General features: G+C 28.9%; 3 protein-coding genes across 6 annotated transcripts; 2 read left to right on the forward strand and 1 right to left on the reverse strand.

Moving 5' to 3' along the window:
• LOC107161671 (ATP-dependent RNA helicase DDX24) lies at positions 1 to 1,870 on the forward strand. The gene is made up of 2 exons (XM_015508174.2): positions 1 to 144; positions 218 to 1,870. The coding sequence occupies exon 2, from the start codon at positions 235 to 237 to the stop codon at positions 1,852 to 1,854; it is 1,620 nt and encodes a 539-aa protein (XP_015363660.1). The 5' UTR covers positions 1 to 144; positions 218 to 234; the 3' UTR covers positions 1,855 to 1,870.
• Positions 1,871 to 4,670: 2,800 nt separating this feature from the next.
• LOC107161679 (BAG family molecular chaperone regulator 2) lies at positions 4,671 to 6,460 on the forward strand. Of its 3 annotated transcripts, none has more exons than XM_015508187.2 (3): positions 4,671 to 4,806; positions 5,215 to 5,452; positions 5,520 to 6,460. In XM_015508187.2, the coding sequence occupies exons 2-3, from the start codon at positions 5,275 to 5,277 to the stop codon at positions 5,855 to 5,857; spliced, it is 516 nt and encodes a 171-aa protein (XP_015363673.1). In that variant the 5' UTR covers positions 4,671 to 4,806; positions 5,215 to 5,274; the 3' UTR covers positions 5,858 to 6,460. The 3 variants fall into 3 exon arrangements, with proteins under 3 accessions (XP_015363673.1, XP_015363671.1, XP_015363672.1); XM_015508185.2 differs by having other exon boundaries at positions 4,724 to 4,882; XM_015508186.2 differs by lacking the exon at positions 4,671 to 4,806 and adding an exon at positions 4,907 to 5,131.
• Positions 5,991 to 14,471, reverse strand: Rab23 (RAS oncogene family member Rab23). Of its 2 annotated transcripts, none has more exons than XM_089221094.1 (7): positions 14,018 to 14,471; positions 9,980 to 10,045; positions 9,759 to 9,880; positions 8,006 to 8,168; positions 7,094 to 7,173; positions 6,604 to 6,782; positions 5,991 to 6,182 (listed from the first exon to the last, which is right to left on the reverse strand). In XM_089221094.1, exons 2-7 carry the CDS (start codon positions 10,010 to 10,012, stop codon positions 6,064 to 6,066), a joined length of 696 nt encoding a protein of 231 aa, XP_089077220.1. In that variant the 5' UTR covers positions 10,013 to 10,045; positions 14,018 to 14,471; the 3' UTR covers positions 5,991 to 6,063. The 2 variants fall into 2 exon arrangements, with proteins under 2 accessions (XP_089077220.1, XP_015363670.1); XM_015508184.2 differs by having other exon boundaries at positions 14,029 to 14,470.
• Positions 14,472 to 17,556: the final 3,085 nt, after the last annotated feature.

The following is a 17,556-nucleotide window of genomic DNA, read 5'->3' on the forward strand; positions in this document are numbered from 1 at the left end:
TACAAAGTAGATAACTACTATCAGTTATCAATTAAGTCAAGTAATCAAATGAGAAATACAAAATTGAAAATAATAAAATATCAAACATTCAAACAATTATAAATTAAATAGTTAATTATTGCTGTATTAGAATAACTGCCAACAGTAAGTAAATTCTAAATACAATTAATATTATTATTGGAGAGTATGTATTGTCACTTTCTATTTATTTTATAAGGTTTTCGTCCAACAGCAATGGACAATTGGAAACCGCTGAATATTCGGACAGAAATATTAAACGCTCTCAAATTAAAAAACTTCACAAAACCTACAAAGATTCAATCGGAATCAATTCCTCCAGCCATCAACGATCATAGAGACATACTTGGTGCCGCTGAAACTGGAAGTGGTAAGACACTTGCTTTTGCAATACCTATTTTAAATGGCATACTCAATGAAAAATCTGCAAAACCGGTATCAGATGCTTCAGATTCTGATTCAGAGTCAGATTCTAATTCTGACTCAGAAAATTACAGTGAACCAGAAGTTTTAGAAGAACTCGATGAGAATGGACTAGGTTGTGTGGCTGTCGTCAATTTACCCCCAGATAATTATACGAGAACAAATAAAAAATTATGGGCAGTCATACTTGTACCCACCCGTGAGCTTGCCATGCAAGTAAAGAACCACATTGAGGATGTGGCAAAATTCACAGACATTAGTATTGCTGCTATTGTTGGTGGATTGTCAACTGAAAAACAAGAAAGAATTTTAAAAAAAGGTCCAGACATTATTGTTGCTACTCCCGGACGTCTTTGGGAAATGGTACAGAGAAATGAGCCTCATTTGATGCAGTTGAATAAAGTCAAGTACTTTGTAATTGATGAAGCAGATCGTATGGTGGAGACTGCTCATTTTCCTGAATTACATCTTATGCTTGAGAAAATCAATTTAAAAAAAAATAATAAACGACAGAATTTTGTGTTTTCCGCAACGCTTACCATGGTGCACAAAGCTCCATACAGAATAAACATTAAGAATAAGAAAAAAGTTAAAAAAAATTTGACACCTGAAGATAAATTAAAAAGTTTAATTCAGTTGATAGGTATGAAAAATCCACATGTTGTAAACTTGACAACTGTAAATTGTGTTACTAGTACAGTGAAAGAAATGCAAATATTTTGCTCAGTCAAGGAAAAAGACGGATATTTGTATTATTTTTTGAAACGAAATCCTGGTAGAAGTTTAGTGTTTTGCAATAGTATAAGTTGTGTGAAAAGACTTGCTAGTGTCTTAAGTATTCTCAAATTAAATCCATTACCTATACATTCAAATATGATTCAGAAACAAAGGCTTAAAAATTTAGACAAATTCCGAGCCAACGACCATGGCTTATTGCTTGCCACTGATGTAGCTTCAAGAGGTCTTGACATTATTGGTGTTAATCATGTTATACATTATGATGTCCCAAGAACAGCTGAAATCTACATTCATCGTAGTGGTCGTACAGCAAGAGCGTCAAACATTGGGTTGTCACTTTTAATATGTACTCCGGATAAGAAGAATGTTTACTTGAATGTTTTGAGGACAATGAAAAGAGAAAAAGAATTGCCAAGATTAGAGGTACAACTGCGAATATTGCAAACATACCTTGTATGTGTAAAACTAGCCCAGGAGGTAACTACGTTGGAAGAAAAGGCAAAAAAAGAGACAGCATCCACAAATTGGTTCAATAAAGCTGCTGAAGAGATGGAAATACTCTTGGATGAAGATGAATTACCAAGAGGGATGGGTTCTAGTGATTTAAAAAAACATAAAAAACTTGTCAACTCTAAACGTAAACAATTAGATATGATTTTATCTACAATAAAATAATATTTTGTTTCTATAATTTCTAATTAAATTTTACTATATATGACTATCTTGGTATTTTAAAATACTATGTGATAATTAATAATACATTTATTCTAGTTAATAAATATATTTTTTTTAGTTAAAGAATATTGCATCAGGGTTTACCAGAAGTAAATAATATAATTTGATTTTTAGATAGTAATACAATGTACAAGATAATTTACAAAAAGTGACCGGTCAGATAATATATCATAATATGTAAAAAAATACCCCTTCAAAAGGAGAGTCTAACTTTTTTATTTTATCAGTTATGAATAATTGGACATTTTTAAACAAAACCAAACCTACTGCATATTTGCTTATGCACTTTGAAAACTATTCAACTTTTTACCATATTTTTTTAAATTTTAGAGAGCTATTTTATTGAGCTATCAACTGACATAGGTAAACAATTCTCGGACAAAACCAGAAATGTCCTAATTATTTTGTTTATAAATAAGTAAAGTAAATTTATAGAAAATTTGCATTGTTGAAAGAAACACTAAGTATAATACTCCTAAGCCCACCGTATTTAGTACAGTTTTTATTTTAATTTTACAATTCTACTGAATGATACCAAGAATTTTTTAAACATTTTGTTTTTTGTAGCTTCCATATTTTATGTGTGATTAGTAACCAAACATGACAGCTATCGTGATGTTAAGACTTCTAATCCAGATTATATTTTGATTATTACATGTTACCTTTCCACGTATTTGATTCAGTGATCTGTTTATTATGTTCAGGCCCTTTATTGGTGAAATGGTTTTCTATAGAGCGATATCTTTCACATATTCATATTTATTATACATAAAATATAATAAGCCGTTTTAAATTTTTAATAGTTCCTTGATGTCAAATATATATGTACATATTATATATATATATATTGCTTTAGAATGGCTCTGATTATGTTATAAGTTTCTGAAAATGTCAAGCATTAAAAATAACAAAAATAATATGACTTATTTTAGGTCTAATGAAAGTTTATAATTTATGCTAATTGTAATAAATTATTTGTTAAATTAATAGTTTTCCAAGACCTACAAAAACACAACTTTCAAAATCATAAATTTGATCCAAACTACTACCTACTAATAAAATGTAATGTTTGCAATACCATGTTAGAATATAGGACTTAATACCAGTACATGGATTTAAATTATTCAGGTGAAAATTATTAAAAGTAAGAAAATTGTATTGAAATGAATTTAAATTTTATAATTACACCAACTAAAATTTTTCTGAAAAATATTGCTTCAATTTTGACAGATGATTTAAAGGGGACCAAATGTCGATGTTGGACTCATTTTTTGACCAGGAACAAATGGCTCATTGAAGACAATATAAATATAATATTTAATGTAGAATAATGGATGAGGAAAAATATGAATATATTTTTAACTTTAAAGGTATTTGAACAGAGCGGTGTCATAGCCGCCCACTGGTCTGTTTTATTTAAATATATTAAGCTCCTCCAAGTCAACAACTGAAATTACGCCTATGACGACCATTGAATATAACCTACAATCGACAAATTAGATCTATAAAGTAAATAATTATAGATGGATCTATTTTGAATACATTTTGTCATAATTGGTGATGACCACGGTTTAACATATCTTATAATTTAATATTTATATTATGTTTTAATCGTGGTGATGACCTGGTCCATAAAAATCACCAATCATGGCCTAAGATGGAATGGACTGGAAACGAATTGGCGGACGAGTAACGGAAGCTTGGTCCCTAAGGTTGTTGTAAGCTTGTAAGCTTAGAGAGTAGAGACTAGAAATCTTCTACATGGACTATACAGGATGTCCCAAAGAGATCTGACATTCTGACAAATGAAATAACTTTTGTTCTAATCAATATTTTTTTACAATTTTTTTAAATATCAATATTTTCGTTAGGTAAATTATAGTAAATTATAGTTTATACATCACATGTTATTAAAATAAATACAATAAAAAAAATAATTAGATTTGAACATGCACTTATTTAAAATGTTCTTATAAAATATTTAAAAAAAACTTTATTATTATTTGAAATTACAAGGTTTCTAACATAAACTAGATCGTAATTTACTTAACAAAAATATTGTAAACTAATTGTAAAAAATCAGCCATTTGACTTAAATAAGTGTTTTTACCATATACATTGTTCTAAAAATCAGATTTACAAATTGGCTATAATGAATATTTCGAAAAAAATTTTTATCAATTTTTAAGTTTTTTATTTTCAGTATTAAAAAATAAAAAATGTATTCTGAAAATGTAGCGCAAGTTTCTATGAATTATATTTAAAAGAAATTTTTTTAAATTATTGATTAGAACAAGTTATTTCATTTGTCAGATCTCTGTGGGACATCCTGTATATCTAAATACATTTATACATTGCAGAAGTATATCATTGTATGATCTAGAATGTTCTAGAGAATTGTAGACGACTCGACACTCGACAGTCAATATCGTAGCATGGGGAAATACTGAAAATAGGTGCAAGTGCGAATCTAGCGCTATCTATATTCATCATAAGATAAACTATCATGACAATTTAAATTAATCGTGTAAACTGTAGATACTAGATGATGAATATTGGTTGCGCCAGATTTGCACTTGCTCTATTTCCCTCGCACAAGCCTATTCAATTTTCATTCAATAGTCCTTTCATTACCTAAGCGGCGCCGGTGATTAGGAATTAGGATTTGGTTTTCGTTTCCAGCCGATGCGAAAAATAATATTTTTATTAATTTACTTATCTATAACTGATAAGAATTTAGGCAATAACATCGAGAAAGGCAACTACTATCGGTATTCGGTGGACGTGCAGCAGCAGCTGACTGAAGCCTGCTGAAGAGTGACACGTCGGTTTAGAGTACCAAATATTCATGCGGAGTATTTGGTTTTACCGTTTTACGTAGTTCGGTGGAAGGTATACTGTTGTCTGTTTTTGTTTTAATATTCCATAATGATTAATGACCACAGACATTAAATAGACATAAAATTAGGTAAACAACATAATCTATGATAATGATAACACCATAGGTTATATAAAACTTTATTATCTGTGACAACACTTTAAGGAGTCTAATCTCTAATGACGGTTCATAGTATCCATGTCCAATATCAATCTGTCGATGATTAATCACAACTTAGCAATATTGTCTGTTCTGTTGTTCTGTTATTATTTTTTTTCATTACAACCAAAACACCGAAGAGAACATTAAAGTTTTTGATTTTTTTAAGTTGTTACATAGGTTCATATCGTCTCTTCTTTGCCGAAGTATAAGTTCTTTAACGTAATATTGTGACTAACGATCAGAATTCTTTAACATTCTAGAAAAGTAAATAGTTTGAAATTGTTGGGAAGAAGACGTCTTGATTGTTTACAGAACTCGTGATGGAAGACGAAGGACACCAAAAATCCAAAAAGTATCTGACCACAATGTTGGACCATGCCGAAATGCACATTGAAAGTATACGAAAAGAGGCTTTGAAGATGGCAGAGGATCTCGAAAATGTCTACAGTAACGTAGAAAACGTGAGGAATTCCGAAATACTGAACCAATTGAGTGACGGTGAGCATCTGATTCCCATGTACATTGTACAATACATTATACCATTACATTTAACGTATGGTTTCAGCTGACAAAGAAGACATAAATCAGTTTGCCAATCGTATCATAGACAGATGTGAAACTGTTAACATCCATGTACTCACCACCAGGAGTGAAAGTCAGCAAAATTGTTTGGAAGAAATCAATTTGATGATTGACAGACTAGTGAATACATTGAAGGATGATCCCGATAATGCCAAGGCTATGTGTCAGTCATACATAGCTTCTTGTAGTCCATTGGAAAATGAGCTTGGGTGTAAGGTATTCGAGACGGCCGTCTTGGGATGTACTCTTGACGATCAAAAACGTATTATTAAACGACTACAAGGCCTGTTGGATTATATTGTGGGACCTAAATATCAGTAGCTTGACAAGCTTGTCTATCGTCTAAAATAATTCCATTTGTTTAATTATAATTAATTTTTCATCATTAACGTACTCTTAATGTTAACTACAAGTTTTCAAGACAAACATATAGTGATATAAATTATTTTCAATATTGTTATTTTGTTTCATATTTTATTTATTACACTTCAAACATTTTTATGTTGGAAAAGTTATTATTTAAATTATTATGGTATGACACAAGAGTTCTTAAAGATATTCTTTTTCTTTTGTCTTATTTTTCCAGATCTTAATTTTATTGTAGTTGAAGAATTTCTGTTGTGGTATGGAACTGCACCAAATGAACCTTGAAATAATAATAATAATAATAATAAATCTTCAAGCTAATTTACATTGCAATATTAGGGAATAGTTTTCATGATTAAAAATTAAAATTAGATTAGGTAAATTAATTTGATTCTTTAGATAATATTTTAACATTTTAGATACATTCCTACTGATTACTATTTAAAGTGATATATTTTGTTTTTATAGTTAATTACATATGTTTATCATCCAAATAAAAATGTCAATGTTTGTATGTAATTGTATTATAATTACTTAATAAAAACCAATATTGTTTAATTTTATGATATATATATTTTTTTTTATTACATGAAAATTTATGAAGAAAACTTGAGGAGAGGTGATTGTTAATTAATGTCAGTAAGTAGTAACAGTATTATTTTAAGTTAATTACTGTTTGAAAAGGTAAAAAAATAAATTACCTATTGTATATGATTGGTGTATTCCATTCCCTGACATATATTCCTGTTCTTCTTTCTGTATTTCCATCAAACACCGTGTGGCCAAATACCTAAATACATTGTTGACATTGACGTCGTCTTTTACTGATGTGCATATTAGCTTGCAGCCTAATGACCGGGCGAGGATGTCAACTTCTTGTCTGTAAAACATTTAAATTGCGATTCTAATTTATTGTTATAACATAACTTTATAAGCAACATGATGCAGTCTACAATTAATTCCAAATAAACACAATAAATAATTAAAAATCAGATACACTTGTATAACATTTTATAATTTCAGCACAAGTTTTTATTTACTTCTTATTTGGTTAATTAATTTATGTTTCAAGTATAAAAACATTAACTAAGATTACTGTCATTAATAATATGGATAAAATCAATTAAATGCAAGATTTAAACATTAAACATTTAACAAACAAATAAAATTTAAATAAATAGTTATATTTACGGATCGACTTGGCTGCGTTCTATCAGATCAACCTTATTTTGGACAATCACTGTTGGTATCTTTCCACATTCATCTTCCACCTGTATCAAATTTTATTTTATTTACAAGATTTAGTGAATTTGTACCTTATACTCTTTTTCATAGACTTAATTTTAAATTAAAATAAATGTTTGCAATATTTTGAAGCTATACAACTTACGTAATGATTGTAGTACTCGTAATTGAGTTTATCGAAGAGAAGAATCAAGATAAATAATTACTACCAAGACCAACACCCTTTAAAAATTATAAAAAATTAGTAAATTATGAATTAAAAACATGCATATTTTATACTACCTATAGTATTATATTTACAACGGTTACAACTTTTTATTTTATAATTATTTATTAATTATTGCATTTACATTAATTATAACACATAGTCAAATTATCAAGGTAATTAACAACATTATATACATTTGAATATTGAATGAGTTAATGTAATTAAATTTTTTTTTATTTCATAAGTCATAACTAAAGTACTATAATAATATAGGTAGGTTAATCTTATGATAAATCTAGTAAAATTGTATTTTAAAATCAAAGGAACTTTTAACAAGACAATAATGTTTTTTTCCTGTATATTTCTAATCAAATACTTAACAATATTGTCCTAAGAAAAATAAAACCATGGATCATAACACTTATTCCATAATTCATAAGCATGCCTGAAGTAGCAAGGTTGTTTTCATAACAAAACAGAGATGGTGATTTTATAAAATAGTATACAGAAATTGATTTTGAATTGGTGGCCCAACCTAAGATGAGCCCATGGGGGTAGCTAGCTTTGTCTCATTTGTGTTTGTGGTTGATACTTAATAGCTATTATAAATACTCATCCACCGATAAAATATTATTTAAGTAGAATGAAACCTTGATTTTCCATGAGTGAATTGCTTCAAACGAATCTCTATCTGTAGTGGAAAATGCTAACACACAAGCTTGGGCTCCTCTGTAATATGCTTTGGTAATGGCATCAAATTCTTCTTGACCTGCTGTGTCCCATAACATTAACCTCACGTCTTCCCCGTTGCATCTAAAATAAAATATACATAATCATAGTTTAAGAAAGTTATAATATTTAATTATTTATGAAGTAAGACCTAGTTAAATAATGATTCCTATTCCAGAATTTAGTTTATCTATGATCCATTCAATACAAATTCAGAGAAGATATCAAGAAATTTAGTACATGATTAGTAATTACTCATTAATTAGTATCTGCAATAATTACTGTGAATAATACATAATATAATAATTACCAATACAATTATAACAATTGGATGTATTAATGTTAAACTGGACAGCGGTTTCCAGTTTGTCCAAAATGCATTGCATTAATAGAATGGCACACTTCGGCCAGAATAAGAAAAAGCGTCAAACTACAAAGTTAAAAAAGCTACTTCTGTGGTATGTACGTAATACGTATACATAGTAAGATCATTAGCCATGACTCATCACTCATGACTTATAAACCACAGCAATTTAAGTAATGTTATATATCGAAGGTTTATGTTTGTTCATAGAGATCACCCATTGTTTTCAGATAAAGTTTAAACAAAAGGGCAAAGTTCAAATTAAAATTGAAATAATATTTACTAGTTCACTACGATTTAATAACTTACAAGACAATATCGTATAAAAAAAATTTCAAAATGTTACTTATTAACTTGTTTAATAGGAGTTCGATAAATAGATAATATTATAATGCATTTTGTGTTTGTACAATTTCAAACACTAACATATTTTCAGAGTTCAGAGTAATTTTTAATATAACAATATACAGAGTGACCCCCTCCCCCCATTTTCCCATTTAATAGTACATTTATGCAAATTCTGATTCTTAGGATTTTTAAGTAGACTTAAAGACCACATTATCAGATATCTGATATATTTTGTACTTCTTAAGAAGTATTCTGTGGGGATACCTACTTCTAATTTTCAAATGAGAACCCCCTTTTTTAATGAAAATCATTTAGCCGATAATTTTTTTGGATTCTAAATCAAAATTCAAATAAGTAGTTTCAGAGTTAATAAAATGTCTGTACTAAGGATAATAATCCTTAATATGATTTAGTAAAAATAGAAACTAAATGTAAAGTTAGATGTAGTATTTATTATATTTTGGTAATTTTTACAAATTATTTATAATGATAAATCAATAGTATCTAATTGCCAACTTTTTCAAATCATCTAAGCCCCCTATCAACTTAACCCATTACCATAGACATATTATGCTTTAAACACAATTACGTAACTCAAAAACTACTAGCTTGAATTCTGATTTAGATATATCAAAGTTCTCAAAAAAAATTATCCGCTAAATAATTTTCAGTAAAAAAGGGGGGAGGGGTTCGCATTTGAAAAATAGAAGCTAGGATTGCCACAAGATACTCATTAAATAGTAAAAAAATATTATCTTTAAGTCTACTTAGAAATCAGAGTTAGAATCAAATCAGAATTTGAATTAATGTTCTATTTAAGGGAAAAATGGCAGTGATCATGCTTAAAAAATTATCCTGTATAGTCGTATTAACTCGTGATTGGTGCATAAATTGTATCATGTTTTTTTTCTAAGTCAGTAGAAATTCTGCAGCATAATGAAGTATTTATTTAAGTAGCATACTCTATTTGTCTTTCCAAAAAGTCTACTCCAATTGTTTTTTTATAGTCCCGGGTAAATGTCCCTCTGCAGTAACGCTGAATCATACTCGATTTTCCGACTGCGCCATTTCCCACGATCACCACCTTAAAAATGAAAACATAATTTTAATTATCTCAAATATTAAAAGTTATAACTTGTAACTTGTAAGGAATAAAATGATATACTTAATAGTTAATAACTACCTTTAACGCAATTTCTAAATCTTCTTCCCTCATCACTCATAGTTGTATTCGTCCACTGATTAATTTCTGAAACAAAAATGAAATAAAATAATTAGATACCTATTTAGATACCAATGTCATACTAACACTTAGAAATAGTAATAATATAAATAAGACAGAATAACGAATTTTCCTTGCAAGTGTCATTTTTCTGGATGTATATGCATTATTTAATTTACCGTACTGGCGTACTGTAATATATAATATCATTGTATATTACAGTATACTGCAGTTACAGGTTATAGGTTTAACACAATTTGAATGCAATTATCTGTTCTTATGACTTTCTAGCTGTATTTACATGTACTTCTATACACAGTACACTCGATAATTGAAACTTTCGGTAATTCGAAGTAATTGTTAGTACCTTTAAAAATCCTGAGGGAATTTGAATGAAAATAATGTACATCACCCGGTAATATTTGTAGCAAAATTTTAGAGAAAACTAGCCGTCAACACAGGCAATTCGAAGTGTATTCACCAAAATCTATTTCTTATAAATAATTGTATCTTAATAATTTACCTAAGGTAAAATAAATTATGTATAAATATAGGTTATTATTTTCGACAACTAACGAATTATTATCGTAGGTATGAAATTGTTTTTCATAACTCCATAATTCGAATTGATTTTTTGTCCTCTTGATAATTTGAACCACTCAGAATTCGATGATCTGAAATTTATCATAAGTCCCACCAACTTTAAATTATTGAGGATTGACTGTAGTTTTATATTTGAATATTAAATTCAAAAGGTGACGTTCTATCATAGAGGACGCTAGACGGGCATTTGTTATCTCTGCATAACAAACACACAATATGTCAAATTTACGTTAAAAAAAGTTCATTTTACTCTTAAAGAATATTATCAAAAAGAACTCTGAGGATTTTATTGATATTATTATTTTTATGTAATTTATGATTATTAAAAAAAAAAAAAAAAGCAGTTCATGAATGGTCATAATTTACTCTAAGATGCTCTAGATGATATGCATACCTTTAAATTTTATAAGAGGTAAATTTACTATAATTATAAAAATTATAAAGTAAAGTGCATAATTGCGAACATAAAATGTTTTATGTTGTACGTTTGTAAGACGGAGACTATAAATGCCTGTGTGGCGTCCTCTTACGGCGTTAGTTTGCTTAGCAAAATTTTACATGCAATTCTTTAATATTTTATATTTCGAATAAAAATCGATAAAAACACAAAAATCAACGATTCTATGCAATTTGCGTGTATACGGCATTCTATATACTATAATACGTTTATACATATATAGTATTGTACCACCGTACATCGTCCATCGGCCATTATATTAACTAATAAGACAATACTATAAATTATAATGGTCGGAAATACTTAAATTCCACCGTTGTGCATAATATTATAATGATGGTGATGATTATTATGATGATGATGATGATGATGATGATAATAATGAAAAGCCCCATTCTAACACTGCTCTTCATCATCGATGCTATTCTGCAAGTCGTTGACCCCCGATTTTCTCATGCCTCATGTATTATGCGTACACAAGTGTAATAATATTATGATATACCTAAGCGTGGGTTTTTATGTATATATACGATGAAGGAAACGACGATTTATGAAAACATATACATTATTATCACTATGCTCGTTTTATTCGTGAAATGAACGCGTTGTTCGGCTTATTGTTTCGGTTTGAATCCTGAGTTCTGTATAATATACACCAACATATACATATATGTATGAGTAAGACAATATTAGTATAAAGTATCCAAGCACGCAGTTAAACGTTGGTTAGCACGTTGCACGTCTAATATTATAATATAACACATAACGAATGCGTATAGTATGTGCACTCATAATTATTTTGACGTTATACAACATAGGTACGATAATAATAATAAATAATAATAGGTTAAGCAATCTCGCTCGAAAGACTATTGCAGGCACCTGCTATAAAGCCTGCAGTTAACATATTTAATGGCACCAATACATGTCATTATGTCAAATGGCGTATTTTCGCATGGTATAAGAGGGATGTAATAAGAAGTATTTTTGAGATTTTTTGAGCATCACTTAAATTGTGGATTGTTTATGATCATTACTAAGAATTCAAATTACATATTGCATATATTTTTATAAATACTTTTTATATTTTCTTCATTTACCCTTTGTAAATTTACCATAGAATGTAAAATAGGAAACAATTTTATTATGTTACAAACGGATTCGTATATTGGTGCATATTTAGCAATATAATATGTATTTTTAAATACTTACATCAACCGATTTTAATTTCCTAATAATTATAAAAAATAGAAATAATGCAAATATAATCAGACAGGCGCATTATCTTAGTTTCTGAATAAATTACTGGTTAAAAACAAGTTTATATTTAGTTTATACAATTTTAAAATAAATAATTTCCTTTATGGGTGTCAATTTAGAGCATATAAAATAATATTCAAATTATAATGGTGGTATAGTGCTAATGACCCAAAGCTTCGCTTTCCAGTCGCACCAGTGAGTATGTAAAAATTGGTACAAATTTTATATTCAACTAAAAACAAGAATTTATGACACGTATTAAAATGTTAAGCATTAAACTACACAACGAGTTATTAAAAATCAAACTTATTTCTAATATAAGCTACCTATTTCATCTACTTTTAAACGCATATAAACACGTTTATCTGCTTTAAGATGTGTGCAATAAACACTAAAATATAATATTCATGCATAATAATAAATTAACTATAGAGTATAGATGATACCTACAACAATACTATTGGAAAAATTATCTTTTAAATTCTTAAAGGTCGGTCACGTGGTTGTACTAGATTATAAAGAATTATAAACGTGTTAATAAAAACAATATTTGTCGGTAATAATACGTATTTGTAAACGAATAAAAAATTCATAATGTGATAAATTATTTTGTATTTGTGTTTGAAACGTATTGTTTATAAGTTAGAAGTGACCAATTGAATATGATCAACAATAAAACGTAAATAAGATGGTGGTGTTTATTGTATACCGTTGTAGGTATAACTATATATACTATTGTAGATTTTAGATTTCTTACCACGCGCGGGTAACCGAAGATTTTGAAACGCTTTTTGATTTCCTTATACAAAATTTGGTGCACGTTTGGCGGTTTTGTATACTTTTTATAAATATAATATAAAGATATAATTTTAGTAGTTGTATGTTTTAGCCACTCTTGGTGAATGTCACGTATTATGTAACATCCTATCCAAAAGATGAATCCAAAAATCCAATAAATTATACTTAAATAAATGATCTTATTCCCTTATTATTTATAAATGATTTTCATTCATATTACCTTGATTACCTACGTGGGTAGGTTCAACAATGGACGTTTATTATATTACCCATAACGACTTGTTGCACAACACTTTAACTATAGATTTTTATGATACATTCAGCCCGTGTCTAGGAACTCGTTTGAAAACAACCTAAGCGTCCGTAGAGTAAAAAGATTTTTTTAGCATTTGGAAAGTCGATATCGATAACGACGGAAACTCGCGATTGGTAATTAGATATATCGTTTGTACGCCAACATACGAGTATACGAAAAAACGCGTAAAGGATTTTATTGTAAATTTGTAATCATAATTTAAAATTACTATTAACCATTCATAATAATATAATAATTAATATATTTATATGTACTCAAATATAACAAAGAACTACAGAAGTTTGGGCGTACGACATCGATGATATGTTTAAACAACATGAATGTTATATTATTATTGTTGTATTCGCCAAGAGGGTGGGTCGTGGGTGTGAATTCAATATAATGAATAGTCGCTCGTAGTTCTAAAATCATATTATGTCTATTACCTATCTGATTGTACTACATATATCCCTAGTCCCTAGTTATTATAAAGTACATTCGGGTAGATTTTGCGTCTACGACCCTGCAAAGTACGCACACTTGTGGAGGCTCGCCTCTACAATAATATTATAATAATGCTACGAACGTTATTCTCACCTGTTGCGCCTCTCAGATGGGACGAAATCCGACATAATATTATTGTTACAATTCGGTGGAAATCTGCAGATCTTTCGCACAAGTTCGACTGCTATTACACGATACGTAGTTCTGTACTGTAAATACGACGAGAGGGATTAGTTTGTTTATTTAGAGTTCGTTTCGACAACGACGACGATCGGAACGGTGCACCTGACACGACGTACGATTTTACTGTGTTTTCGACGATTGACGGGAGGAATAATAATAAAAAAAATTATGACGTTACCACCTCCCTTTCACACGGGTTAAGCGTACGGGCCGCGGACGAGTCGTTTACGGTACGACAACAACAACTCGAACTACAACTGCGTATCTGTCCGAGAGTCGGGTCGGGCGTGCAGCTTGATAGCAGGTTGCCGGCGTCGAAGCGGCGGTGACGTCGATCCGGTTGCGGCTCCGGAGGAATGTGAACACTGCTGGACTGGAAGATCGTCGCGGTCGCGGCTGTTGAAGCAGCAGCTGACGCTCACAGAGTATATAAATAATATTATTATTGTAATGTAAATCAGCTGCAGCCTGCTGCTGGTGTGACGCGCGCCGGACAATAATCTCATGGAAGAACTGGCGTGCGCGGAGACCGTGGCTGGTCGCCGCCGAATCGTTCGAAATACGTCCTGTTGGTGGTTATACCTATTAATATGATATTATCCGTTGACCATTATTGATGGTAAAGAATCTTTATTATTCGAATTTCTTGACGCGACATTGTTATTATTGTGTTCTGTGTTATACATTTTTTTAAAGTAAATATTTTTTTTTATATTTTCTTGTTTGTTATTATATGTCGACAAGTCGTAGTGCCTTAACAGTATCTATATTTTTGATGTGATAGCCATACAATAGTATAAGTTCAAAAGGAAACATCTAATTCAGCAGGCGAGATCCGCTGTTGGTCACACGTGCAAAATATCTTATGTCCCTTTAAATTAAAAATAATTTTTCTTAAAAAAATCTGAATATATTGTTTTTGATTATGTCATGTTTATTTCCTTTAATAAACCGTTCTTTAAATTTTCATTCGTGTTTTCTGTACAAAATAATTTGAATTTTTCACATCTACCCGTCCTAGGGTCCTGTGACGACCTATTTTTTTTTCTTAAGCGAGTAGTTAACATAAAATATGTGAATTTGTATATTATTATTATAGAAAATCAAGCAAACCTAAAATATAGTTATTATAATATATTATATATAACTGCAGTGCAGGGACGGATTGGGATTAAAATTCAGCATGGAAATTATAAACACGGAGGCCCATTTGTATTGACCAATATATAACTTACTAAAATGCTTAGTAATATATTATAAAATAATATTTTAAAATTCAAATTAGCTCTTTATTTTTTTATCATACATTTTAAATATAGTTTCAACTTAAAACATTAGACTTTTATTCAGCAAATCACATTGTTGAGATACTACTATTGTGCAGGTCTAGAGAAGCCAATTTTTTCTTTTCCTACGTCCATCATCATAAAAGCTTCAAGTTTTGAATCAGTTAACTGACTACGAAGTCTTGTTTTAATATTTTTAAGTTGTGAAAATGATTTTTCGCATTTGACTTGTGTTGAAGGTAAGGTCAGTACATATTTATATGCAAGATATAGATTTAAGTATGTTTGACAATATAAGTTATATTTTGTTAAAACAGTGTAACAGCACAAAAAACAGTTTTTACAACTCTTACAATATGTTGTTGAATCATTGTCATTTGTTTGTGTGTCTATTGTCTACTAATGTCTAATATTTTTTCATTATTATATTTCATATGAATGGTTGCATAGGTTTCAGGGATAAGGCAGTGCAATGTACGCTGTACGTAGAATATATTTGTATGTAAAATAGCAGTATTTATACATTTTAAGTTTAAATAATAATTATAGCGCTCAAAAATTGTTTTTATATCGAGTAACCATAAGTTACTTTAGATATTTTGACACCCATGAATCTATTATATAATATTACAATTAACAATAATTTGATATTATTTTAGTATGTGATGGCTTATAATTCTAGATTTATTTTCATATTTCTATGCCTGCAGTGAAAATGCGGCCACCGAGATTATATATTATATGTATAATAGTTCCTAGGACCAAAACAGTTTTTCATTGGTGCTTTTCACCTACCAGCTATACTGGGATTTCGTTGACACAGCTTCGATGTATTCGATCTATAAATTGAAATTCAAAATTCATATGATGTCGTATTATTATCATTATTTTGACTAAGAATTTTAAAATTAAAAAAAAAAAAATGTTATTTTTAAAAGAATTCGGTATTCTAGGGAAGCAGTTGGTTTAGATCAATTTTTAATTGGTTTATACGAATATTTATGAATATTTTATGAATATTTTCAAATTTCGCACTGCACTAAAAAAAAAAATATTAATGAATACAAATATACAATTACAATCTACAAATATTCAATATGGTAATCAGAAAAAAAAGCCAGGGAAAAAAATCCACGGAAAAAAAGTCAAATTTCAATAATTAAATATACCTATAACAATTAAAATTAAAGTATTAAATTAGGTATTATTTAAAAATTGTTATATACATATATATAAAATTATTAATACACAGGTTATATATGTCAATTAATTACAATTTTTTAACAAAGTTGATCATACTGTATTGTCCTTATTCATATATAAAAATAAAATTGTTAATATTATAATATATATAATAAAAAAAATATAATATTTTGTGGATATTATCTTGAAATCAATTAATTTATGTCTTACACCCTAGATATGTATAAGTATCATGTATTTACTTTGTGCAGGGTGATTCTTTATTAAATGTACATAATGCAGTATAGGAAATACATACTATCGGGAAATAAATAAATTTATATATATTTTTAATTTAAACTTTTTGTTTAATAAAATCAATACAATTTATTACTATCAGTGGCTAAGAGGGCTATAGCCCCCCCCCCCCCCCATTGACTGTGTTTATTTTAGCCATTGTAGGCTATAGCCGAGAAGGATGCAGTTAAAAGATTGGAGCCTGTAGGCATAATAAATAAATAAAAATGTTTATACATGTATACAATTTAAAAAAAAAACGCAAATAAAAGAAATATGTTATTTGTATTTTTTTAATTTTTTTGTGAGACTTAGCCCCTCCCCCCCCCATACAAAATTCCTGGCTACGCCACTGATTACTATGAATAATAAATAATAACATAAAATAACCTGTGTATTAATAATTATACAATATGACCTATAATGTGTAAAAAAATTTTAAATAATACTTAATTTAATACTTTAATTTTAATGGTTATATATTTAATAATTATAATTTGGCTTTTTTTTCCGTGGCTTATTTTTCCCATGGCTTTTTTTTTCTGTGGATTATTTTTCCCGCGGCTTTTTTTTCTACATTCATTCAATACATAAAAAGTAGTCATATATGGGTAAGTAAAATGTTACATTTTTAAACTCTAAGATTTTTTTAGTACCGTCATAATATATTCCT

This window comes from Diuraphis noxia, unplaced genomic scaffold, assembly GCF_037042655.1.
Source record: "Diuraphis noxia isolate RWA-SAM2 unplaced genomic scaffold, SU_Dnox_SAM2 contig0002, whole genome shotgun sequence".
In the NCBI taxonomy this organism is placed as follows: Eukaryota; Metazoa; Arthropoda; class Insecta; order Hemiptera; family Aphididae; genus Diuraphis; species Diuraphis noxia.